Source organism: Cervus canadensis, chromosome 26, assembly GCF_019320065.1.
Source record: "Cervus canadensis isolate Bull #8, Minnesota chromosome 26, ASM1932006v1, whole genome shotgun sequence".
NCBI lineage: Eukaryota > Metazoa > Chordata > Mammalia > Artiodactyla > Cervidae > Cervus > Cervus canadensis.
Genome location: NC_057411.1, coordinates 49,770,902 through 49,795,962, shown reverse-complemented (window position 1 = coordinate 49,795,962; position 25,061 = coordinate 49,770,902). Strand labels below are relative to the sequence as shown.

The window sequence follows — 25,061 nt, the reverse complement described above, 5'->3', positions numbered from 1 at the left end:
CTCCCACGGGCCTGGCAGCCACTGCACTGGTGAGTCATGGCATGCGGTGTGGGGCCCTGGGCTCCATGGGGGCCTTGGTGCAGGCCAGGCCGGGTGGGCAGGGAAGGTGCCCGGAGCTGAGGGTCGGTCAGGCAGATACCTGGAGAGGCATGGAGCCCAGGGAAGGCCTGGTGTGGTCAGCGAACACCAGATCAGGCCAGCTGAACCAGGCCCGGGGCGGATTTCTGCCCCAGGGTCCCAGGGGCCAAGGAGCCCCCGGCCTACGGTTCCCATCTCCTGGGAGGCCCTTCTGGCAGTGTTGTGGCCATTTGTGCCATGCATAGGGGTCTTGGCCCCCCCCCCCAGCCCAGATGGACAGGAGGCATCAGGCCCCGGGTGAGACCCTGGTGGGGGAGGCGCCAGCCCTGGGGAGGTAAGGCCGGAAGGCAAGACCAGCTGGCCTCTGTGCTCCCCAGGAAGCAGCGGGCTTGGGGTTCACGTCCAAGCTGTCTTCGCTGGGATGCATGGGAGAGGGAGGCAGTCCTTCCGAGGGAGGCTTGAGCCACGCTGAGTCCGGGCGGGAGCAGTGCCTGCCCTGTGAATGGAGGGTACCCGTGGTTCCTCCTACGATGATTCTCTGCCTGGGCAGACCCCAGCCTCCCTCGTTCTCAGGGTGAGACTGACCCAGGGTTTTTGATGGAAGGTCTGTTGCCCTGGCCGCTGCCCACCTTCCCACCCCAGCAGAGCCTCATGTGGCCGAGAGTGTCGTCCTGCCGGGAACATCAGCTCACTGTCTCCCCTCTCCAACGTCCGTCCCGGAGTCGAGCAGCTCGCCACCTGCTGGTCTCTGAGTCACCCTGGGTTCTCTCTGCCGGGGCGTCCCCTCAAGCCCCCCAGGAGCGCCCACCGCTCCTGTGATACCCCGACTGGTCGTATCACCGACTGGTCAAGCCCCAGTCGCCGGGTTTCCCTTCTTCTCCCGCTGACTCTCAGACTCAGAGCCTGCGAGTCTCTCTTGTTCACTAGAGCTGGCCCAGCTCCCCCTGTCTCTGCCTCGGTGTCCTCATGGGGCAAGTAGGGACGTGACGATCCCTGCCTCGGGAGTGGGGCTGGCTGGGGGCTCAGCGGGGGCTGCTGTCCTTGTCGCCATCGCCAACGCGGTGGTCGTTTCAGCCCTGAGCTGGGCACAGACCGCAAGGCATAGAAGCTGCAGAATAGATGAGTGGAGAGAAGCTCTCCTCTGTAAGCCCGTGGGGCTGTCACTCTCTTCCTGGGATGCGTCATCCGTACCCACTGGCGGGACCCGGGGGCCGGCCTGGCGTGAGGCTGCCGGCAGCCCTGTGCTTACCACCCCCTCCCCCTGCTCCCCGTCCACCAGGCGGAGAGGTTCAGACCAGTGTGATCAGTCGTGTAGTGTTAGCCGCTCAGTCGTGCCTGACTCCTTGCAACCCCAAGGACTGTAGCTCGCCAGGCTCCTCTGTCCATGGGATTCTCCAGGCAAGGATACTGGAGTGGGTAGCCACTCCCTTCTCCAGGGGATCTTCCCAACCCAGGGATCGAACCTGGGTCTCCTGCATTGCAGGCAGATTCTTTACCGTGTCAGCCCCCAGGGAAGACCTAGTGTGGTTAGCGAATGTCCGATCAGACCCGGAGAGTCCCCGCCGGCGGCCAGCTCCCGCTCTGACTCTTCAGAGCCGAGTGGATGAGGTGCTTTCTGCTGGCTGCAGGTGGAGGGCTGACGTGGCCCCCCCGCCCCAAAAGCCGCTGCAGCTGAGCGCTGGAAAATACGACCTGTGTTCCAGGGCGTGGCCACTGAGCCTCTCCGCTGTGGGATTCTGGCCCGCGGCCACTAGGCCATCACACGCACGGTTAGGCAGGATAACGCCTGCAGGTTCTCAGGGGCCACGTGCTGGGGGCCAGGCAGGCCTTCCTGCTTGTGTGGTTCACGGGTCACAGGGCTTTTCTGCCCCCGGAGAGCTTAACGCCGAGTGTTGCAGAGAAGCATCCACAGGGGCCACCCAGGGGACGAGGGGTCTCTCACGCTGCCTTTATGCCTAGGGACCCCCCCCCCCGAGTGTCCCAAGCCTGCGTATCCTCCCCTCTGGCACACGGGGGCTGCAGAGTGGGTTAAGTAGGTCACCCCGACATTCATGTCCATCCAGAACCTTCACGTGTGACCTTATTTGGAATAGGGTCTCTTCAGGGTAATCAGGGTAAGGATGGAGAGGAGGTCCTCCTGCAAGAGAGGGGACCCTAAATCCGGTGACTGGTGTCCTCATATAAGAGACAGAAAAGGACACGCAGGGACATACAGAGAAAAGCCAGCCCTGTGAGTTCGGGGGCCGAGATGGCAGTGATGTGAATGTTAGCCTGGGTCGCCCGGAGCCCCTGGAAGCTGGCAATGACGGGAAGCATCCCCCCACCACCGCCCCAGAGCCTTTGGGGGTTTCTGTCTGCAGACTGGGGGAGAGGCCACAGCTGTGGGGCTTGGTCCCCAGGATGCGGGCAAGGGCTGGGAAGCGCTGGGGGGCCATGCGGGGCCGCAGACCGACCCAGCTCCCCCAGGACCCTCCCCCACTGCCCTTGCAAAGCCGCTTTCCCGGACGCCCGGGAACAGGTGCGTCTCTGGAGCGGGGTGGCAGTCTATTTCGGTGTGCCGGGCAGGGCTCGGCCCGGCCCTCCTCAGGCATGAGCGCGGCGGCTGCCTCGTGACCCTCTGGCGTGTCCCCCGAGGGCCGTGCTGGCCGCAGAGGCTCCAGCCCTAGGCCAGCTGCCGCCCGCCCGCGGCCTCCTGGGTGCCGGCCGGACTCGCGGAGGTCACAGTCCATGGGGATGCCTGGAGGAGGGACAGGTAAGGCCCACGTTGCCCTCACCGCTCTGACCATCGGCCCGGGAGGAAGGCTTCTGTTCTGACCGGAAGTCTCCAGGCCCCCCAGAAAACCCGGGGTCCAACCCGAGGGGAGGCAGCGTGAGCTCTGCCGTGTATGCAGGCAGACGCGGCCGGAGCTAACACATGCCCACTTCGTGCCTGGCCTCGGCGACTCTCCTCTGGACTCTTGGTGGCCGCCCTGTGTGGTGACCCATTTTACAGATGAGGAAGCTGAGGCTCGGGGAAGGGGAGGGTCTGGGCAGGCAGAGCGCGGTGGGTGATGCTGTCGGGCCCCTGCTCTGGGTTGAGCCTGTGCCTCCCTGCCCCTGCCTTTTGCTTCTTTGCTGGTGGTTCTGTCTTCAACCAAGGCTGACTTTGTTCCCGGGGGAGTGTGGGAGGTGTTTGGCCCTGACTGGAGCCACTTCTGATGGTCTCAGCTTGGCAGGGGATGGGGTGCCACAGGCCCCTGGGGAGGGCGGTTGAGGCCAAAGACACCGCTCAGCTCCCCGTGGTACACGGGACGAGCCCGCAGAAGCGTGGTCCAGCCCAGGGTGTCGGTTGGGCCCGAGGCTGAGAAACCGGCCTTAAGAGATATCGTCATGACTTTGGTCCTTCTGCTGTTGATGCGAAGAGCAGGGCCCATCAAGGTAGAAAGAAACGCTAAGGAGCTTCCAATCCATTCCACCCCGACCTCGGACGCGGATGACAGATGACGGGAAGAAAGCTCTGGGGCAGGGGGAGGGGCTGGAGGAGGAGACGGAGTCGCGCGGGGGGGGCACAGGGGAACGAGCCTGGACCCCCGGAGCAGAGGGGGTGGGGTGCAGCGGGGAGAGCCTCTGAGAGCTGAGGTGTGCAGGGCTGGGGGGCTCCGGCCAGGGTCCAGCCTCCATCCTGAAGGGCTCCCAGCCTGGTCCTCAGGGCTCCGTCCTGGTATGAGGCTCAGTGCCCAGCAGACCCTGTCTCTGGGCAGCTGGGCAGAGAGTCCCCGCCTCTGGCGTCCTCTGTCTGTCCGGAGGCAGGATCTGGGACCCTCGTCCATGTGTCCCTGTCAGCACCCCACACTCTGCCGGCTCAGGGGGGATTTTATGTAGGAAGCAGCTCCCGGGGTGCCGGGTGAGCTGCAGCAAAGGTTTGAAGCCGGACCTGCCTCTGGCCTGACCCCACTGTGGGCCTGGTCTGGGCGCTGTCTTGCTCTGGGGTAGGGGGAGAGGCACATTCTGGACCCCCTCCGTAAAGTGGGAGTGTTTACAGTTCTTCCCTCCCGGGGTGCCCTGAACCCTCCTAGCAGACTCTCCATGTTTGTCCCCCAACATGTGTAGCTGTGGGTGCCCCCGCCTCCCCGGGCTGGCTGGACGCAGCCCCACATGGAGGTCTCGCTCCTGGCCTTAGAGCTCCGGCTGGCTGGGGGTCAGATAACATCCCCCGACCTGCACTGTGGACTGGATTGTTCTGAAAACCCCGGCACATTCCAGGAGCTGAGACATGTGACGGTGTTCGCTTCTCAAATGGAATTTCCAGGCCGGCGGCTGGGCGGGTCTCTCCACGCGGCTGAGGACTTGGTGTCCTTCACGCCCTGCTCTCACCGGACAACGGGCAAAACAATCGTGATATTAAAAGCCGCGCAAACCCAGTGAGATAAGCCTGTTGTTCCAGACTCATAGACAAAGAAATGGCATCTTGTGATAAAAGTGCCAGGGAGGGAGAGGTGACTCTATTTATGTAAAATCGTAATAAGAGTTAAAAGTTAAAGAATGGTAGAACTTTTGGAAGAGAATATTTTATCAGGGTAAGGATTTGTGATCTTGGGGGTTTCTTAGGAATGAAACTAACTACACAAGCAAGAAGACAAAGATACACTGGATTTCTTCAAAATGAAGCAGTCTTATGCTGCAGAGAGCTTTATGAAGCAAATGGAAGCACAAACCACAGAACAGGAGACAATGTCTGCCAATCATGTATCAGAGGATGCGCTTGTGTCTAGAACAAGTGTGTGCATGCGTGCTAAGTCGCTTCAGTTGTGTCCGACTCTTTGCAGCCCTATGGACTGTGGCCCGCCAGGCACTTCTATCCATGGGATTCTCCAGGCAAGAATACTGGAGTGGGTTGCCATGCCCTCCTCCTGCAGAGCTTCCTGACCCAGGGGTCGAACACGCATCTCTTCTGTCTCCTGCGTTGGCAGGTGGGTTCTTTACCACTAGCACCACCTGGGAAGCCCGTCCAGAATATATAAACAACTCTTATAACTCAATCAGAAAAAGCCAAATTCAATGAACAGAAGATCTGAATAGACATTTTTCCAAAGACGATATCCAGCTAGTGAACAAGCACGTGAAAAGATGCTCAGCATCGGCAGCTATCAGGAGATGCAGACCCAAGCCACAGTGAGACACATCTCACGCCCATCAGGGTGAGTGTGTGCTCAGTCGTGTCTGACTCTGTGACCCCGTGGACTGTAGCCCACCAGGCTCCTCTGTCCAGGGGGTTCTCCAGGCAAGAAAACGGAAGTGGGTTGCCCTGCCCTCCTCCTTCAGTCCCTGCCATCTTCCCGACCCAGGGAGTGGACCCATATGGCTGCCTGCATGGCTGGTGGATTCTTTACCATGGCGCCACCTGGGAAGCCTTTCGGGGCGACGGTGATGAGAAGGACCAGCGGTAAAACCGATATTGATGAGGACGTGGAGAAGCTGCTGGTGGGAGGGTGAAGTGGTGCAGCGTCTTAGGGAAGCGGTCTGGCAGTTCCTCACATGGTTAAATGCAGACTTACCGTATGACCAGTAAGGAAAGGGGAACGTCCTCACAAAAGGGCCTGTGCCGGAGCGCCCAGAGCAGATTACGTGTAACAGCCCCAAGGTGGTGACCACCCCGGAGGCCTTGAGGTATGTTCCTGTAGTGGACAGTTATTTGGACATAAAGAGTTACGACGTGCTGACCCCTGCTGCAGCGTGGATGAACCCTGAAAGCCTTAACCTGAATAAAGGAAGTCAGACACAAAGGACCACGTATGGTATGTTTGTCTTTATATGAAATGTCCACAGTAGGCAAACCCATTACAGAGACGGAAAGGTCCATTGGTTGCCAGGAGCAGAGGGAAGGGGGTGGATGGGGAGGGATGGTAATGGGTGAAAGTGAAAGTGAAGTCACTCAGTTGTGTCCGACTCTTTGCGACCCCATGGACTGTAGCCCATGGAATTTTCCAGGCAAGAGTACTGGAATGGGGTGCCATTTCCTTCTCCAGAGGACCTTCCCTTCCTGGGATCAAACCCAGGTCTCCCTCTTTGCAGGCAGAGGCTTTATTTTCAGAGGGATGGAAATATTCTGAAGTTGACTGTGGTGGTGGGCACACCTCTATGAACGTACAACCGTCCAGACACCCAGTTCTAACGAGACACACACACAGGACACGCTTCCCCTCCCATCACCCTCCTTGGACCAGTGGGTTAGGTGGAGAACACGCGAAAGGACAGAAGGCTAAAGGAAGTGGGGAGGGTGGGGAAGCCAGAAGAAACGGGAAACCAGGCCGGTCACACAGAGACCTGGGCTTGAATCCCTCCCCTGCCGGTTACAAGCTGTGTGATCTCAGCCGGTTGCTAAGCCTCTCTGAGCCTCGGTTTCCCCGCCAGCATGCTGCGGGAGGTGAGCATGCATCTCCAGCCAGTTGGCGTGCGGAGCCCACAGCCAGGCAGAAAGGAGAGTTGCGGTATTTCTGGGTGGCCGCTGGGGACAGAGCCTGCCCTCAGAAGTCACAGGCCAGCTGCTGTCCCTGTTACCCTCCCCCAGCCCTGGCGGCCCCTCCGAGAAAGGAGAGGAGACTGGAGCTCCTGCAGGACCACCCAGCAGATACTAGACCCCCCATCCCTCCCTGCTCCGTCCACAGACTCCCGCCGGCGGCCCGGCAGCACCAAAGCCAGTGGGTGGGGTGTCTTACTTGGTTGAGGATCGTCCAGCCCAGATTTTCAGACCCCAGCTGAGACCCCTTCGTTAGCAACACAGATCACCAAGGAGGCTCGTAAGGTCCACCCTTTGTGGAGAAACATAAGGGTTGTAGGGCTGGCCTTCCCTGTGGATCTGGAACCATGTGTGTGAACGTCGTGGACAGAGGTGCCGTGGCCCCGAGGCGCAGGTTGGAGGAGTTTTAAATTGAACGTTGCTGTGGGTCTTGCATGCTTCAGTCACGGGAAGCCGCTTCGTGACTTGGGGGAGGAGGGTCTTTGTCTACCAGGCAAGCATCTGGGGGGCAAGTACGGAGCCACGAGGCCAGGTTCTGGAGGAGGGTCAGGCCGGGAATGGAGACCCCAAGAAAGGGCTGCTGGCCCCGGGAAGGACGCAGAGAGCCTGGGCTCCAGGCTCAGGTGAAGGAGGGCCCTTCCACCACCGGAGATGGTGCTGGGCTGACGGCAGCTGAAATGGGTGCTTTAGCCGAGGCTATGAGCCTGCAGCTGCTGGGCTGCTCAAAGTCCATGAACACAGCCGTGGACAGGAAGGTTTGCCAAGCAGGGGCACCCCGGGAAGATGCCACATAGCGAGTTAGGTCCAAGGTGGGCCTGCCGCCCCCAGAGCTGGTCCCCTCCCTGCCCTCTGCCCCTCGCCTGTCTCCTCTACCCCCAACCCCGCCCAGCATGCCACAGAGGGGAGAGCAAGACTCAGAGAGACTGGGCTTCCGGTTCCGGCCTGGAAGCTGCTTCGGTCCTTGGAACCTGTTTGTCCGTCTCAGAATGGTTAAGAGAGGATGTTCCCTGATGTGTAGAATGAACAGGATAATTGGACTTTAAGTGATGGGTCGGCAGCAGGCTCTGGACGGTAGACAGCGTCCTCCTGGGAGAGGGGTCAGGAGGAGAGGCTGGGGGAGGGGTACGGTGACCTCTCGGACGCCCGTGCCGTCCTTGCTGGGTTTAAAGCCAAGGGCTCTTCTGGGCCACAGGGACTCGCCGATGGTGACCTGAGGGGTAGCTGGGTCCCCATCAGGTGGGTGGTGTCTCCAGGCCAAGGCTGCAGCCCCATCTCCAGGGGCCTGGGCAGGAAAGGGGGGCAGCTTCTGACTCTGAGCGGGCCCGCGTGCACAAGGGGCATATCGGCCAGTCCCCCAGCTGGCTGTGCCCCCCGACTCTGCCTGGAGAGTGAGGGTCCCTGGCAGGATTAGCTCAGCCCTCACAGACCCTCAGGCTTCCCAGGTGGCCCAGTGGGTAAAGAATCCACCTGTAATGCCGGAGATGCAGACAGATGCAAGTTCAATCCCTGGGTTGGGAAGATCCCCTGGAGGAGGACATGGCAACCCACTCCAGTATTCTCGCCTGGAGAATCCCATGGACAGAGGAGCCTGACGGGCCACAGTCCATGGGGGTCGCAAAGAGTCAGACATATCTGAAGCGATGCGTGCAGCACGCACAGACCCTCCTGGTGGGAGCTGACAGCCGGGGCTTGGGGTCCTGCAGGCCTGGCTTCCAGTCCCCGCGGTGCCGTATGCCCACTCCTGGCTCTGTGACCCAGGTCACTGGTGGGAATCACCCAGTGCCGTGTCTGGCCGTTAGTCCAGGCCCAGGAGCCGAAAGCTGATGTTGTCACTCAGACTGTTACTTCTCACCCCTGCAGGGCGCCGTTCTGTGCTCTGAGTCACGAAACGCATCCCCGTTTCCCATCAGATGTCAGAAATATTCATGGGGCACCTGCTGTGAGCTGGGCCTGAGCCATACGCTGAAGACCCAGACGAGGTCCCTGGCTGGCCCAGCGGTGGCCGCCTGGCCCACGGCGAGGTGACATAGGGGACATGCGGTGGCTCTGGCCTGGGAGTCCAGGGACCCAAGCCCTGGCCCCGGCCTGACCTCACACCTTCCCTCTGCTTTCTCCTGTGTTTGGGTGGGGGACGGGCCCAGATGCCCACCTAAGCCCTGACCTTCCGGAATGCCGCCCGTGAGATACTCAGATGCCTCACCGGTCAGGAAGGGCAGCTCTTCCGGCGATGAAATAACACCCTCCAGGGACGTGGGTGGCTGGGGCGCCTGGGCCAGCTGCTCGAAGCTTCAGGAGTCTGTGAGTTGCCAGAAGCTGGAGCCGAAGGTAGCTGGGCGCCCCCCATGGGCAGCCTGAGCTTCCGGGGGTTAGGGGTGGGGTTGCTCACTGCCGTGTTCTCGCAGCTTCTGCCTCGGGATGGGGGGCAACCCCTCTACCAGCAGACACCACCCCCTGCAAAGCCCCTAGCACGTGCCAGTCTGCAGAAGCCCGGCCTGGGGCAGTCTGACTGTCCCCCCGTGCAGAGGAAGACAGGCTCGGGGGACAGCGGAGCGGCAAGTCCCCAGCCCTGCCTCCCACTCCTGGTGGTCACGGGAACAAATCCCGCAGACCTTTCTTCCCAGACAGCTCTGGAGGCCAGGGGCCTAAGGTCGAGCTGTCCCCTGCACGGGCTCCTTCCGAGGTCTGCGGGGACGGGGCCTGTCTTGGCGTGACGATGGCCGTCTCCTCCCTGCGTCTCCACTCCTCGAACCTCTGTGCGTCTCTGCCCCAGTTTCCTGTTTATCAGGACACAGTCGTGTTGGAGATAGACCGACCGAGTGGCCTAACTGTAACTGGCGTGCCTCTCTCCAGGCCCCGGTCACGTTCCGAGGAGCTGAGGGCCAGGACTCCCACATGCGGGGGACGCGGTTCCCTTGTGTGGTCTCCCATTATCCTCGCCGGCTGGGAGTCCATGGAGGCTCCTCTTTCCGCAGACGGTGGGGTCATCGCGTGGGCGGTGGTGGTGTTGCGTGGGCGGGGGGGTCATTGTGTGGGCGGGGGGCCGTCCCTGCATGAAGCAGGAATCTGGGGTTTCCCCGCTTGAACTCTGCCTGAGCTTTGCCGTTGGTCGCTGGGGCCGGGGCAACTGACCTGCAGTCCCACCCTGGCGTCTCCCTGGCTGAGCAGCTGGGCCCAGGCGCCTGGGGGATTTTGGTGTGGCATCTGCGTGGGAACTGGCTAGGGCAGCCCTGGTTGAATTTGGAGCAGGCAGGACCCGTTTCTGGAACCAGACCCAGAAGGTGATAAACTCGTCCCAGGGCAGAGAGATCACACCAGTCAATCCTAAAGGAAATCAACCCTGAATATTCACTGGAAAGACTGATGCTGAAGCTGAAGCTCCAATACTTTGGCCTCTAAGAGTGTCAGTTCAGTTCAGTTCAGTCGTTCAGTTGACTCTTTGCAACCCCATGGACTGCAGCACACCAGGCTTCTCTGTCCATCAGCAACTCCCAGAGCTTACTCAAACTCACGTCCATTGAGTCGGTGATGCCATCCAATCATCTCATCCTCCGTCGTCCCCTTCTCCTCCTGCCTTCAACCTTTCCCAGCATCAGGGTCTTTTCCAATGAGTCAGTTCTTTGCATCAGGTGGCCAAAGTATTGGAGCTGACTTATTAGAAAAGATCCTGATGCTGGGAAAGATTGAAGGCAGGAGAAGGGGACGACAGAGGATGAGATGGTTGGATGGCATCACTGACTCGATGGACGTGAGTTTGAGCAAACTTCAGGAGGTAAAGTGAAGGGCAGGGAAGCCTGGCGTGCTGCAGTCCGTGGGGTCGCAAAGAGTCGGACACGACTGAGCGACTGAGCAGCAAGTGCAAAGAGAGCTCAGAGCTGCTGGGAGCAAAGCAATCTCGTCAAGCGAGGAGCTGTCTTCTTGAAAAGCAAGGGGAGGTGGGTGCAGCCCAGGAGCGGCTGAGGACCCAGAATGAGAAGCTGCCGTGGGCGGGGCTGTGACTGGGTGGAATCTTTATGGGTGGAGCCTGTCGTGGGCAGAACCACAGTGGGTGGAGCCTGCAGCTGGCAGAGGAGGCTGGTCCTGGGTTGCAGCTGCCTTGAGCATGGAAGAACTGATGCGTTTGAACTGTGATGTTGGAGAAGACTCTTGAGAGTCCCTGGGACTGCAAGGAGATCCGATCAGTCCATCCTAAAGGAAATCAGTCCTGAGTATTCATTGGAAGGACTGATTTGAAGCTGAAACTCCACAACACTTTGGCCACCTGATGTGAAGAGCTGACTCATTGGAAAAGACCCTGATGCTGGGAGGGATTAGGGGCGGGAGGAGAAGGGGACGACAGAGGATGAGATGGCTGGATGGCATCACCGACTCGATGGACGTGAGTTTGAGTAAACTCTGGGAGTTGGTGATGGACAGGGAGGCCTGGCGTTCTGTAGACCGTGGGGTCACAAAGAGTCGGACTCAACTGAGCGACTGAGCTGAAATGAGGGTTCCAGGAGGGAGGCCGACCTGGGGCTGAACCCTAGCTCCACCCCTCTGGCCGTGTGGCTTTGGGCTGGTTACCGACCTTCCGGAGCTCAGTTTCTAGCTCTGCCAAATGTACGTAACGATGTCCACCTCGCCGGGTAGTTGTGACGACTCCAGTCAAGGTAACATCAGACTCTGGGCACTTCCTTTCCTGGATCAAAAAGGCCAGCATCTATGGGACTTTGGCTGTGGAGGCGGTGACCTTACCGTCTCTGGAACAGACTTCAGGCGGGGCAGGCGCAGGGATGGGAGAGGGGACCTTGTACAGACGCGGCGTGGGGCTGCCTGGGCTGGTGGTTGGCGTGGCGTTCTGGTTTTCTATGGCTGCGTAACTAACTGCCCCAAACCTTCATGGCATCAGACAAGCGTTCTGTGACACTCACAGGTTCCGAGGAGCAGAGATTCTGAAAGGGCTCCGTGGGGATGTTTTCTCTCTCTTCCACGGCATCTGTGGTTTCAGCTGGAAAGCAAGAAAGCCTGGGGTGACTCAAGCCCTGGGGACTGGCATCTCTGGAGGCGCCCCGACTCGCAAGTCTGGGGGACGTGCGGGGTGATCTGGGCTTCCTCACATCCTGGCTGCTGGGTTCCCAGACTTGGCAACCTAGGAAGCCAGGCAGAGGTCTGTGGCTACTGTGACTTGGGTCAGGGCAGCGGCAAAGGTCCACCCAGGTCCCGGGGAGGGTCTCAGAGCTCACCGCTGAGCAGGAGGAGGGTCAAAGCCTTGTGGGAGAGGAACCTGAGGTTGGGGCTGGTGTTCGGCTGTCTTTACACATCCAGTCAGTCATGTGATCAGTTCTATCTGCACATGCTTGTGCTGAAGCTCCGGTTCCAGGCCTGAGACCCAGGCAGAGCGGCGCTCGTCACTGGCTTCGGGGAGCCGCCGTCTGGCCGCGGGGCAGGTCCGGGGCTCAGCTGAGGACAGGGGGCTGCACGGGGGTCACAGAGACCACGCTTGTGGGGAATCTAAGAACACAGGCAGCTTCGCACGGCGATGACACCCCAGCGGGCCCCTGCCGTTCGCTCGTGAAATTATAGACTCAGGCCTGGGGACGGGTCTCAGGGTGAACATTCCTGTGCCCGGGGGCCAGCGTCCGTGCGATGAGCTTCCTGCAAGGGGTTTCCACGTCTGTCTCCACCTCCATGCCCTTGGGTGTGAGCTCCTCAGGGCGCGGGACCGTGTCTTCGTTGCCCCATGCCAGCCAGAGCGCGGCAAGGAGCCGGTATCACCGCAGCCTCGCCGAGGACGGATGAAGGATGTGTCTGCAGAGGCTTCAGGCCTGGCAGTGCGGAGACCCTTGCAGCCGGCTCACTGGGTTCGGGCTGCCCACAGCCTCGGCGGGACGGGCCGGATCAGAGAGCCGCGTCGTGGTTCTCGGTTTCATTCACAGCCAGCCCTTAAGGAGGTGATGATGGGGAGTGACTATAGGCGCTCTGCTTTGATTTACCAACACATAACAGCAGGAGAGGCCAGGCCTGCTCCTGAACCGGACGACCTGTAAAGAGTGTCCTGAGGGCAGGGGACACAGACCCCCTGAGGTCTTCGTGCCGTCAACTCCCTGTTTAGAAAGCCGGTCTGAACAAAGCCCTCTGCTGGAGGCTGCGCTAGCTGCAGGGGTGCTGGTGGTCGCCAGGTGTGTGAGCACCGTCACCCAGCCGGGCCTGGCTGAGCGCCCCGTGCTCTGTCTGCGCTGGTACCCGGCCCGGGGGAGCTGCGCTTCTCAGACCTGGCCCCTGGCCCAGGAGAGGAGCGTGGTGATGGGCGCTTGCTGCTGCCCTGAAGATGCCTGTGCAGAGCGTGTCAGCTCCTCCCGGAAGCCCTCCCTGACTGCCACCTCCCCGCAGCCCCGTAGCCTCCCTCATTACCTCTGTGCTCACTGTCACGGTTAGAAAGAAAAGCCCGAGAGGGGAGGTGAGAACTCGGCCCCTGGGACCCGCTCTGGGCACATCGGAGCCCCAGGAGAGGCTGGGACGCACGGTCGTATAAAGCTTATTCAATATTAGAGCGGACTTATCAAATGCAGAAACCCCACACCAGCCGTTGGCGTGATACAGAGAGCAAGATGGAGAGTGCTACAGAACCATCACACTGATGGAGCTTGGGTTCCCCTTGGATTCCCCGAGGATGCAGGGACTCCACGTCCCGATAGCGAAGTGGATTGACCCTGAGAGCGAAGCCTGGAAAATGAGCTGAACGCAGACTATGGGTCTTTGTCCAAACCAGCAGTGCCTGCTCGGGGTCTGGTGTTAACCGGACCCTCCGGGAAGGGACAGGGCCAGATGTAGAGGCTTTGAGGGAGAGCAGAGATACACAGTCAGAGAAGTCCCCTAGGACACCACAATGCCATGTGCTTTGCTGTCTGGAGCGTGAGGGATGAGATGAGTCCCTGGAACAAGGGAGGCGCCTGCCCCCACCTCCACGCGCTGGGCCCCGCGTGTCCCGCCACACCAGTCCCTGGCCAGTTTGCACACCCGCCTCCCTGAATGCCCACCACCTCCTCTGTTCCTGATTGGTGAACAAGCAAGTGCGTGATTGGGACTTGCAGACCAGCAGATGGCAAAGGGGCTGGCGATATTGGACACCTGAGCAGCAGGGACCCTGGCCGAGTCCCTAATCCAGCCACGTGGCTTTGGGAAAGCCCCCAGGCATCTCTCAGCCTCTGTGTGTACTCAGCAATCAGTCGCGCGTCCGACTCTGCGACCCCCGTGGACTGTAACCCCCAGGCTCCTCTATCCTTGGGATTCTCCAGCCCAGAATACTGAAGTGGATAGCCATTCCCTACTCCAGGGGAATCTCCCAGACCCAGGGTGGAACCCAGGTCTCCTGCATTGCAGGTGGATTCTTTACTGTCTGAGACACTAGGGAAGCCTTCATATCTTCACCTGTAAAATGGGGGTGACAGGCCATTTCCGTGGGAGGGTTGGGGTATGGATCAAGTGAGGGCCAGGACTGGGTCTGTTTTGTTCCTGTGGGACCTGGGCACATAGTAGCTCTCAGACGTCTGTTGGGTGGATGACTGAACGGTGAACAAGGAGAGGAGCTTTGTTGGCTGGAGTCGGGAGTTGCTCACACTTTGGCCGAGCAGCCTGCAGTTCTGCCGCCAGAATGAAGTCGCGGCGACCTGCAGTGGTTTCCATGGTTAGGGCGCCGAGAGGGAAGGGAAAGATGCTGGGGAAGATTGAAGGCGGGAGGAGACGACAGAGGATGAGATGGTTGGATGGCATCACTGACTCAACTTGCTCAATGAGTTTGAGCAAGCTCCAGGAGTTGGTGATGGACAGGGAGGCCTGGCGTGCTGCAGTCCATGGGGTCGCAAAGAGTGGGACACGACTGAGCGACTGAACTGAACTGAACTGAAGGGTCAGGGTAGATGCTCTGAGGCAGGAGGAGGCCAGCCCTCCATGCTCCTGCACAAGCAAGGATCCCGCAGAGGGGAGGCAGTGGACACGTGTTGAGGTGGCATCTCAGCAGCTTCCAGGTCCCGCGATGCGAACGCATGACACGTTTGCTCACGAGTCTTGAAGGAGGCCAGGCTGGTGAATTTCTCTGAACCAAGTGGAGATCATCCCCCGGCAGGTCTGTGCCAAGGGAGTGAAGCGGAGAACGGAATGTTTGGTGGGTAAACCAGCTGGAAGGGAAATCTACAGTCCCCCTGATGCCCTGGCCTGGTGTCCTGGGGGCCCCCCACTGCGGTGGACATGAGCCGGGAGGTTGACATCAACCTTGGCAGTGGTGCCTGTGGGGTTCAGCGGCCAGGACTGCTCCCCGCGTCAAGCTCCAGCAAGGTTCAGGGCTGGGTCTGGGTGGATCCCATTTGGGTGGAAGACAAAGCCAGAACAGGCTGTTGATGAGGCTTTGGGGTGAGCAAAGGTGTGGCCCCCAGGAGCTCCAGGTCCCCTTCCCCCTTCTCGAAGCCTCTGCCCTCCCCACCCTGAGTGACTGGTTTCCCCCTGGGACCCAGGAGAACTAAGCCAGCAGCTGTTTGTCGGCGACACCCGTCAGTCATCACATCCAAGCTCTCTCCACTTCACCTGATTCCAAACGGTGCCTCCTGAGACCAGGCTCCACATTACAGATCTGAGACTTCTCAGAGCTCGACCAGCCGTCAAGGTCACACAGCTGCCCCCCTCCCCCCGGACGGTGGGCCCAAGCCCGGCCCTGCTAGCTGCTCTCCTGGCTCCTCCAGGCCCTGGACCTGGCTGGTGGATCAGGATTGTACCCGGAGGGATCACAGGAGAAGGGTCACAGCGACTGCCAGGTCAGACCCAGGAAGCCACATGCCTCCACTTTGAACGCGAGTTCCGTGTTGATGTTACTGGTAATTGTTCTCTTATTCCCAGCAAGGCTTCCCCGTGCTGGGATTTCATTATCACGGGGGGGATTAAGTGGTCACAGCCCCGTGGGATTGATCCTTACCACTTGACTTTATGTTTCATGTTATTATCGCAGTGAGGGACTTGTTAAACCAAATGTTAGAGCCAACCTGGAAATTGTAGTGAAATGAACCTGCTGGGTTTGGGGTTAGGTCTGGAGTGTGGTGGTTCCTGCTCTCTCTGTTTTTCTTTCTCACGTTTTTTTAAACGTGGCTTTTTTTCTTGGAGCAGTTTTCAGTTTATAGGAAGTTGGACAGTAAGCAGGGAGTTCCCACATAGACTCTCCCCCAAACCCCCAGTTTCTCCTGTTAACATTTTGCATGTTACATTTGCTGTGACCTTTGTGTGCGCTACATTTGTCATGATGGATGAGCTAGTTCTGGTATGTCGTTATGATATAAAGTCCACACCAGCATGCATCAGCGATTGCTCTTGGTGTTGTGTGTTCTCTGCGTTTGGATGAACGTATAATAATATATGGGCTTCCATGGTAGTTCGTCTGGTAAAGAATCTGACCCCGGTTCCATCCCTGGGTTAGGAAGATCCCCTGGAGAAGGGATTGGCTACCCACTCCTGTATTCTTGGGCTTCCCTAGTAGCTCAGACAGTAAAGAATCTGCCTGCAATGTGGGAGACCTGGGTTCGATCCCTGTGTTGGGGAGATCCCCTGGAGAAGGGCATGGCTACCCACTCCAGTATTCTGGCCTGGAGAATACCCCTGGACAGAGGAGCCTGGTGGGCTACAGTTCACGGGGTCACAGAGTCAGACACAAGCGGGCGACTGAGCCCAGCACAGCGTAGTGAGGTGTGTTTACCATCATGAGATCACGCAGAACTGTTTCGCTTGAAATCCCCTGAGCCCCACCGGTTCATCCTCCCTGCCCCCAGCCCCTGACACCCGGTGATCTTTTACTGTCTGCGTGATTTTGCCTTTCTTGATGATGTCATAGGGTCAGAGTCGTGCAGTGTGTAACCTTTTCAGACTGGCTTCCATCACTCAGTAACATGTACCTGAGGCCCCTCCAGGTCTTTTCACGGCTTCACAGCTCATCCCAAGAGTTCTTTATGTGACGAGATCTGGCCTGAACCACCCCATCCCGGTCTAAGGGCCCACTCCTGCCCTGTCCTGCCACTCAGAGGGTCCTGATTCCCTCTTGTTGCATCCACGTACCCGCCGGGCCACCTCCCCCAGCCTCAGTCCCTCACTGGGCGGCAGGATCAGTGACCACGGCCCTTGCTCTGCAGGCTTCTGTGAGCACTGGTCCCCTTTGCAAAGCACCCGACTGGTGCAGCTGCATGAGGTCTGAGGACTGAGTCCATCTTGGAGGGTAAGAAGGCCCAGACCTCAGATCCACAGGACCCTCAGGCTGGGACCTCAGGGACAAGCGGGCAGATGCAAGCTGGAGGGGACACCTGAGCAGGTGGTACCCACACCGACAGGCCCCCTCTGGACAGTGTCTACTTCCCACCACCAGGGGGCAGCACCCGGCTCTCACCCAGCCACCCAGAGCCGCAGAACGATGCTCCAGGCAGCAGAGCTGGTGCTCCCACAAAACGACCCTCTTAAAGCAGCTTTCACCCCAGATCAAGTATATTTCTGTTAACCAGGAAACTGGCCGTGCCAGGCTGTGAGTTCTTGCGAATGACAGCGGCTGTTGCGAAGGCGGGAGAAGGGGACGACAGAGGGTGAGATGGTTGGATGGCATCACCAACTCGATGGATGTGAGTTTGAGCAAACTCCGGGAGTTGGTGATGGACGGGAAGCCTGGGGTGCTGCAGTCCATGGGGTCTCAAAGAGTCAGACATGACTGAGCGGCTCAACTGAACTGAGCTGTTGTGTATTGATCTCTTATGGTTTGCGGGACTCTGGGCTGCTTGTTACGCAAGCCTTTCTGCCTGAGGTCCTAGCCACCCCTGGGGCAGGTGCTGTGAGCAGAGGGCAGACGTACAGACAGCCGGATGGCTGGGAGTTCCAGGTCACTGCCTGCTGGAGGTGAGGCTGGGCTGCACGCAGGTCTGCCCGCCCCTCGCCCAGGGCTCTGACACTGATCCATCCCACGAAGGTGCTAGTGTAAGACTTTGCCTGTCCACTTGTGGAGACACAAGGCATGCTGTCCTTTGTACGCTTAGTGGGTGAGAAGATAACATGCATTCCCCCCAACCCTCCCCCAAATCTTGATTTAGCCTCAGATGCGGACGGGGTGACTCAGGAGCCTCTCAGCCCCACGTGAGTCCCAGGCAGCCCCAGGGCAGTGTACAGCCGTGAGTCGGCTCTGCCTGAGGTTTCAGTCCTCAGGCCCCGTGGGGAATCTTTAACTCCAGCCCGGGACATCCTTGCTGTCTGCGCACCACCCCCCATCAGTTTTATTAAGTACTGGATGAGGGGGTTTCTGTGATGATTGCATAGGAGAAAAGAGCGAGGGGCAAGCCTGCCGCTGATGCTCAGAGCAGAGTGGAAGTGTCCCCATGGCGTCCAGGACAGCCGTAGGGGCTCCTCAGCCCTCACTCGGCTCCGCACCGCCCAGTGAGCTGTTTGGTCCCCACCCGTCTGAGACCTCGAGGCGGTCCTTAATGCTGGGCCTGGGGTACTGGGGGTGATGCCAGGCTATTTTTTTGTGCCAGTTGTCTGCTTTCCTGCACCTGCTTCTCCAGACAGGGTCGCTTTTAAAATATGAAAGTGAAAGTGAAGTCACTCAGTCGTGTCTGACTCTTTGCGACCCCATGGACTGTAGCCTGCCAGGCTCCTCCGTCCATGGGTTTTTTTCAGGCAAGAGTACTGGAGTGGGGTGCCGTTTCCTTCTCCAGGAGATCGTCCTGATTCAAGGATTGAACCTCGGTCTCCCGCACTGTAGGCAGACACTTTACCATCTGAGCCACCAGGGAAGTCCTGGTATGCATATATATCTTTTAAAATGTATATGTCTGTAATTTTTCCTGTTGATTTACTTCTGGCAGTGCTGGGTCTTCCTTGCTGCACGCGATTTCTTCTCTCTAGTTGTGGAGAGCAGGGACTCTTCTCCAGCTGCTGTGTGTGGGTCTCTCATTGTGGGGGCTTCTCTTGCCACAGAGCGTGGGCTCTAGGGTGCCCAGCTCAGGCGTTGTGTCTCCCGGGCCCTGGGTGCCCGGCTCAGCCGTTGAGTCTCCCAGGCCCTAGGGTGCCCGGCTCAGCTGTTGTGTCTCCCAGGCCCTGGGGTGCCCAGCTCAGGCGTTGCGTCTCTCGGGCCCTGGGTGCCCAGCTCAGCCCTTGAGTCTCCCAGGCCCTAGGGTGCCCAGCTCAGGCACTGTGTCTCCTGGGCCCTAGGGTGCCCGGCTCAGGCATTGCGTCTCCCAGACCCTAGGGTGCACGGCTCAGGCATTGCGTCTCCCGGGCCCTGGGTGCCTGGCTCAGCCGTTGAGTCTCCCAGGCCCTAGGGTGCCCGGCTCAGGCGTTGCGTCTCCCGGGTTCTCGAGCACAGACTCCGCCGTGCTGACGCCCGGGCTTCGTTGCTCCGCAGCACGTGGGATATTCCGGGGTCAGGGGTCGGACCTGTGTCCACTGCGTGGGCAGGTGGACCCTTTACTGCTGAGCCCTCGGGGAAGCCCCAGGATGGCTTTTGGCCCCAGACGGCTGCCCCTGCCCGGGGTCTTCAGAGCCTCCTCCTGGAAGGCCTGGTGCCCCCTGCGTGGCCCGCGCCCTGCGTGGAGCTGCCTGCGGTCAAACCCTCCCCGTAGGCGGGACCCAGAGGAGGGGGCCCTGCACTGCGGATCCGGGGACTGTGGGGAAAGGGGGTCTGGAGGCTTGGGGGGCAGGCTGGAGGCTGGATGGGGAAACGTCCTCTGTGTGACATCAGCCTCCTCCATCTTTACAAGAGTGAGCAAAACTTCTGTGCCTAGTACTCCATCAGTGATGGTGTTAAAACAGCGTCTAAATGTGTATGCGTGTATCTGTGTGTATATATGTACATTACATTTATATATTTGTGTGTGTGTGTCTGTCCTTGCGTGTGTGAATGTATACTTCAGTGTCTCTATGTGTGTCTGTGTGTGATTGTGTACGTATGTGTCTGTCTGTCCATGTGTGTGAGGGTATATTTGTGTCTCTGTGTGTATGTATGTGTGTCTGTGTGTGTATTTGTCTTGTCTGTCCATGTGTGTGTGAACATATGCTTGTGTGTTTGTGTGTGTGTGTGTCTGTCCATGTGTGTGTGAATGTATATTTGTGTGCCTCTGTGTCTCTCTATGTGTGTGTCTGTGTCTGTCTGTCCGTGTGTGTGAATGTATATTTGTGTGCCTCTGTGTCTCTCTATGTGTGTGTCTGTGTCTGTCTGTCCATGTGTGTGAGGGTATATTTGTGTCTCTGTGTGTATGTATGTGTGTCTGTGTGTGTATATGTCTTGTCTGTCCATGTGTGTGTGAATGTATATTTGTGTGCCTCTGTGTCTCTCTATGTATGTGTCTGTCCATGTGTGTGTGAGTGTGTATTTGTGTGTCTGTGTCTGTCTGTCCATGTGTGTGTGTCTGTATGTCTCTGTGTACGTGTGTCTGTGTGCCTACAGCCCCCTGGCTTCTGAGCTCCGGACCTCTGCTAAAACCTCAGAACTCATTCAGCCCAGAAAAGGGGGCCAAGAGCCCTGCTCCGGGGCAGCCCTGACCCGGGGGATGGGGGGTCGGTGCCCCAGCCCCCTGCCCTCCTCCTGAGGGATGCCCTGGAGGGTCTCCCAGGGGGAGATCAGCTCGACAGCACGCTCTCCTTCCTCCCCACTGCTTTCTGCCACCTGGCGTCCCCTGGGTACACCGCTAGGACCGCATCCTTGCCTCAGCCTCGGGTCAGGGGACCCCAGAGCGAGATGGAAGGTGGGACTGGAAGATGTGGGTCCTCGCTAGGCTGTGTGCTTGGAGCTGGCTGAGCAGGGGGTCTGCTTCCATCCCTGCGCCTGGCAGAGACCCAGAGGCAGGCAGAGGAGCGGACGAGCTTCCCCGCGGAGGAAAGGGGACCAGCTCCTCTCAGGGAGTCACGTGAAGCTCAGGGGGGAGGCAGTGCTGCAGGCTGGTACAGAAGCCTGCTGGGCAGAGAGCGCGGCCCACACTGGCCCCTGCAGCCCGGGTCCACCTCCCACCCAGGACCAGCCTGAGAAGGGCGAGCCTGCCCCTAGCCAGGCATGTGGGATCCGCCCCCCGCCCTTTCAGTAGCCTCCCGGGTGCCCCAGGCCCCCAGCCCCATCAGGCCTGAGAGGAGCTGGTCCCTGGCCCCTGGTCGTCCCCTGACCACCTGGCCGTGGCCACTGCTGGGCTGGAGCTCCCTGGGCACAGACGCTGCGTGGGCCCGAGTGACCTCACACTGGCCCCTGTAGGTGCTTCTGGAGGGTGTGGGTGAGCGGCGGCCCTGCCGAGAACCCCTGGAGCCCCACAGGTAGGCCCTTCGGCCATCCACCCTGACCCGTCCCTCTGGGGGTCTCCATGACCACCCTCGGTCGTGGCTGGCTGTAAGGGGGAACAGTGACAGTACTCAGGTCGCCGGCCCCAGGCCACAGAGCGGATTCGAAGCGAGCTCACAGGAGGATGCGATGGTTGTATGGCACAGGAGAGGACCTGGGTCCCCGTCTGCAGAAGGACTCACGAGCTCAGCAGTGTGTGTGTGTTGGGGGGTGCCTTGCTTCTGAGGCCCCGGAGGGCCAGGGGGCATCGGCTTCCCTTTGGGAGGTGGGGGACAGGACCGCCGTCAGAGTCTCCCATCTCCTGACCTCCGCTGGTCCCCCGTTGCCCTCTGGGTCGTGCTGGGGGGTTATGTGGGGCCCCGAGCGCTTGAAGGGTTTCGGGGTTGCTCACCTGTGCCTGGCCCATCCCGCTTTCTAATGCTCCTTTTTCCCCGCAGTGTCAGAGCCGCAGGCTGCTCCCAGCCCCCCGGAGAAGCCGCCCAGCACGGCCATCCTGTGTAACACCTGCGGGAACGTGTGCAGGGGCGAGGTGCTGCGGGTGCAGAACAAGTACTTCCACATCCAGTGCTTCATCTGCAAAGGTGAGCATCCCGGCCGTCTCCACCGCGGGGCCCGGCACAGCCCTGCCGTGGGGCGGGGCCCGCCTCCCAGCTGCTTTGCTGGGCCCCACAGTGTCCCCGGGAACTCCTTAGATCTGGGCTGTTGGAGAAACGCATCCCCAACCTTCATATACCGACGTGATCTTTTCAGCATGGCCTGCCTGCCTCCCTTATAGGGGTGACGAGAGTTCCTGCCCAAGGGGGCGGTGGGTGAGAGGATGAGGTCTAGGTCCTGGGCAGCATCCTCGATGGCTGCAGCCGTGTCCGAGGATTCGGATCCACTGGCCAGAGCAAAGTGGCCACCTGGGTCCCAGAGAAACGTAGTAAATGGCCATTGCTGGTGGCGTGAACTCAGCGTCTGGGGGTGCACGGGGCTGAAGGTGGACTGTGAACCTCAGGCATGCCCGTCCTCACTGGAGGGGGACTGAGAACATTACTGCTTGCTCCAAATGAAAATGACCTTTTATCTGGTTATATAAAGTGACATGTATATGCACTAGATTCAAAGAGATAGTTTGATATTCAAATATCAGAAAGATAAGAGAGTAAAGTAAATGACAAGAAATCCCTCTGATTGATCCTTTCTGGGAGCATCCTTCCAGCCTGCCCATCCTCCCTGCACTAAATGAGTGTATATTCTGGCGTGCACGAAGGGATTTCGTGAATTTACATTTAGTTTCCTAAAAACATGGCTTCCCTGATAGCTCAGTTGACAAAGAATCTGCCTGCAATGCAGGAAACCCCGGTTCGATGCCTGGGTCAGGACAATCCACTGGAGAAGGGATAGGCTACCCACTCCAGTATTCCTGGGCTTCCCTTGTGGCTCAGCTGGTAAAGAATCCGCCCGCCATGCGGGAGACCTGGGTTCGATCCCTGGGTTGGGAAGATCCCCTGGAGAAGGGAAGGCTACCCACTCCAGTACTCTGACCTGGAGGATTCCATGGACTATATAGTCCATGGGGTCGCAAAGAGTCGGACACGACTAAGCCACTTTCACTTTCCTGAAAACACATGAAAAGCAGCATTTGGGGGAAGGGATGGACAAATCAAAGCAATCTGGCACTGTGTCCAGACTCAAAGAATTTATACGTGCATGCTAAGTTGCTCAGTTGTGTCTGATTCTTTGCAACCCTATGGACAGTAGCCCACCAAGCTCCTCTGTCCGTGGGATTCTCCAGGCTAGAATGATGGACTGGGTTGCCATGGCCTACTCTAGGGGATCTTCCCAATCCAGGAATAGGATTTCCATCTCTTATGTCTTCTGACCTGGCGGGCATGTTCTTTATCACTAGTGCCCCCTGGGAAGCCCTGTAGTTTTAAAGAATTCTCTCAGTGACCCTGCAACTCCCACCTTACCTCTGGGCAGCATGCGGTGTTGTCACAGCCTGCCGTCCGGTGGGTTTGAACGCCGCCCAGAGATGCACGGATGTTCACAGATGGATCTTGGGGCCCCAGGCAGTGACGGCCTGGGCTTCCTGGTCCAAGTAGGGAAGCAAACACGCCACGTGTAAGATCGCGGAGCACCGTGGCTTTTGTCAGCACCACGGGGCCGGTTAACTGCCTGAGTCCCTTCAGCCCACCGTGGTCCCAGGAGGTCCTACTGTGCGCCAGGCCCGGCCTTTGAAAGTGCTGAGTAGGAAGGCATGAGACCTGGCTTGGAGGCTGCGGTCTGGTCAGAAGATAAATCTACCAGCTCAGTGGAGAAAGCTGGTGGTTAGTGGTCGAAGCCGAGAGCTGGGAAGGGGGCCCCTGGGGATGCAGCAGGGCCCCAAGGAGCCCGCTGGTCCTGTGAGGCGCCGGAAGCCGGCTTTTCTCCCCTGGCCCTCACCTCTGCTGAGCGCTTCCTGTGAGCTCAGTTCTCTTGTGTGTTTCCACCTAAAGCCCCCCAGTCTTGGGGGATGGGGTGGCTGTGGCCTTATCTCCACTGAAAATGAGGATTCAAGGGTGGCTGTGACTCACAGCTGTCCCCTGGGGGAGCCACTGGTGTGAGTCGGGGTGGGGGTGCCCTTCCCATGAGTCTCAGCTCTGCCCCCACCCCAGCGCAGAGGGACGGGGTGCGGCCCCCAGCAGGGTCTGTGTCCCAGTGAAGAGGGGGCAGGAGGTGAGGGCCGGGGGTCAGGGAGGCCACGGTCATCGGTGAACAAAGATGGACCCTGTGTTCAGAGCTGCCACCTCACCCGGCCGCCCCGGAGCTTCAGAATTACGGATCTCCTGGTCCACGCCCGTCCTTTCCCAGGAGGGGAAACTGAGGCAACAGGGGAACCCTTCTTGCCCAAGGGGGCAAATCCAGTCAGCTGCTGGAGACCCCAGACCTGAAGATCTTCAAACGAGAGCAGGAGAAAGCAGGGGGAGAGAGGGAGGGGAGGATAAATGCGGATGAACGGGAGAAACAGAAAGAGCAGCCCCCACGTGAGCCTTGGAAGGAGAGAAAACCCCAATGGCCAATTGCCTTCCACCCCCCACCCCACCCAACCCCGGGTCAGTGCCGGGTCGCCAGCGGGCCCCTGCCTCCGGCCAGTTCGCCCGGCGGGGACCAGAGTGGGCTCTCCAGGCCGACGGGCCTCGGCCTCTCCCATCGCCTGGGTAGCGCCTTGAGTTTACCTGGCCCCAGGTAGCAGGCGCCTCTGAGCTCAGCTGGTGCACCCGGGAAGGGGCTGTGTGTGCAGGCGGGGGCGGACGGGGTGGGCCGGGAAGGGGGGGCGGACGAGGGGCGGAGGGCGGGTGCATTGTGAGGGTGAGCGGGTGGGGGCACGACTGGGGGGTGGATTGACGGGCACGCGGAGAGTGGACATGGGACAGACAGGAGCCTGGCCGGCTGGCTGGAGCTGAGTGGACAGGTGCCCTGAGGCTGGCCAGGCCTTCTGGCTGGAGCGCGTGTTGGGCCTGGCCTTGCCCCCACCCCTCTGGGCCCAGGCTCCCGCCAGACCTTGAGATGGCACATGGCCAGACGCCCAGATGGTGCCCCCCAGGGCTGTGAACAGGGTGTCTCAGGAGCTCAGATCTCCCTGTCGGGGGTCCGCATGGAGGAGGGGCCCTGCCGGCCACTCAGTCTCCCCAGGGGCACGCGGACACTGCCCTGGCCCTGGATCCTCCATCCTTGTCTCTTGCTAAGACCCCTGAATGGAGGTCTTCCCTCTCGGGTTCCGTGGAGGGGCCTCCTGGACAGGAGGACGAAGGGGGTGGGGAAGGAGGGCAGCGGAGAGAGCCCCCACCCCCCAGGAGCCCCACCTGTAGGCGCATCAAGTCACAGACTCTGTGGGGGCTCTGGTGTTGAGTCTGGTCATTTGAAAAGAAAACTTGAGGACCGCAGCCCTGCCCTCAGCCATGACCCTGTGCCCTTCACTCAACCCTAGGCCCACAGGGCTGCCCCGATGCCCAGGGACGTTTCCCGGGGAGGCCGTGACCCGACACCCTGGCTGGGGCCCTGCCTGGCCCATTTCTTCTGCTCTTCAGCACCGCCCTGGCCACTGCAACATCTGCCTGGCTCAATCTCCTCTGCTCTCCTGCAGAAGCACGTGCTATGTTCATGGAAAGCCAAAGCCATTAGATTGCTTTTTTTTAAAAGCTGATTTTAAAAGAC

The 25,061-nt window shown here is 59.6% G+C and overlaps 1 protein-coding gene across 30 annotated transcripts in view; it reads left to right on the top strand.

The window, feature by feature from the left end:
* Nucleotides 1–25,061, top strand: part of ABLIM2 (actin binding LIM protein family member 2) — a 158,666-nt gene that overhangs the window by 25,077 nt on the left and 108,528 nt on the right. For 21 of the 30 annotated variants that reach the window (XR_006265654.1, XR_006265652.1, XM_043447941.1 and 18 more), the window contains exons 1-2: nt 2,697–2,830; nt 21,320–21,463. Coding sequence is in view for 28 of the 30 variants with exons in the window: in XM_043447941.1 (XP_043303876.1) it covers nt 2,806–2,830; nt 21,320–21,463 (169 nt within the window). In the remaining 2 variants the exon portion in view is untranslated. Of the gene's footprint in view, nt 1–2,696; nt 2,831–21,319; nt 21,464–25,061 lie in introns of those variants that run through there. The other 9 variants (XM_043447939.1, XM_043447942.1, XM_043447938.1 and 6 more) reach the window with 2 other exon arrangements.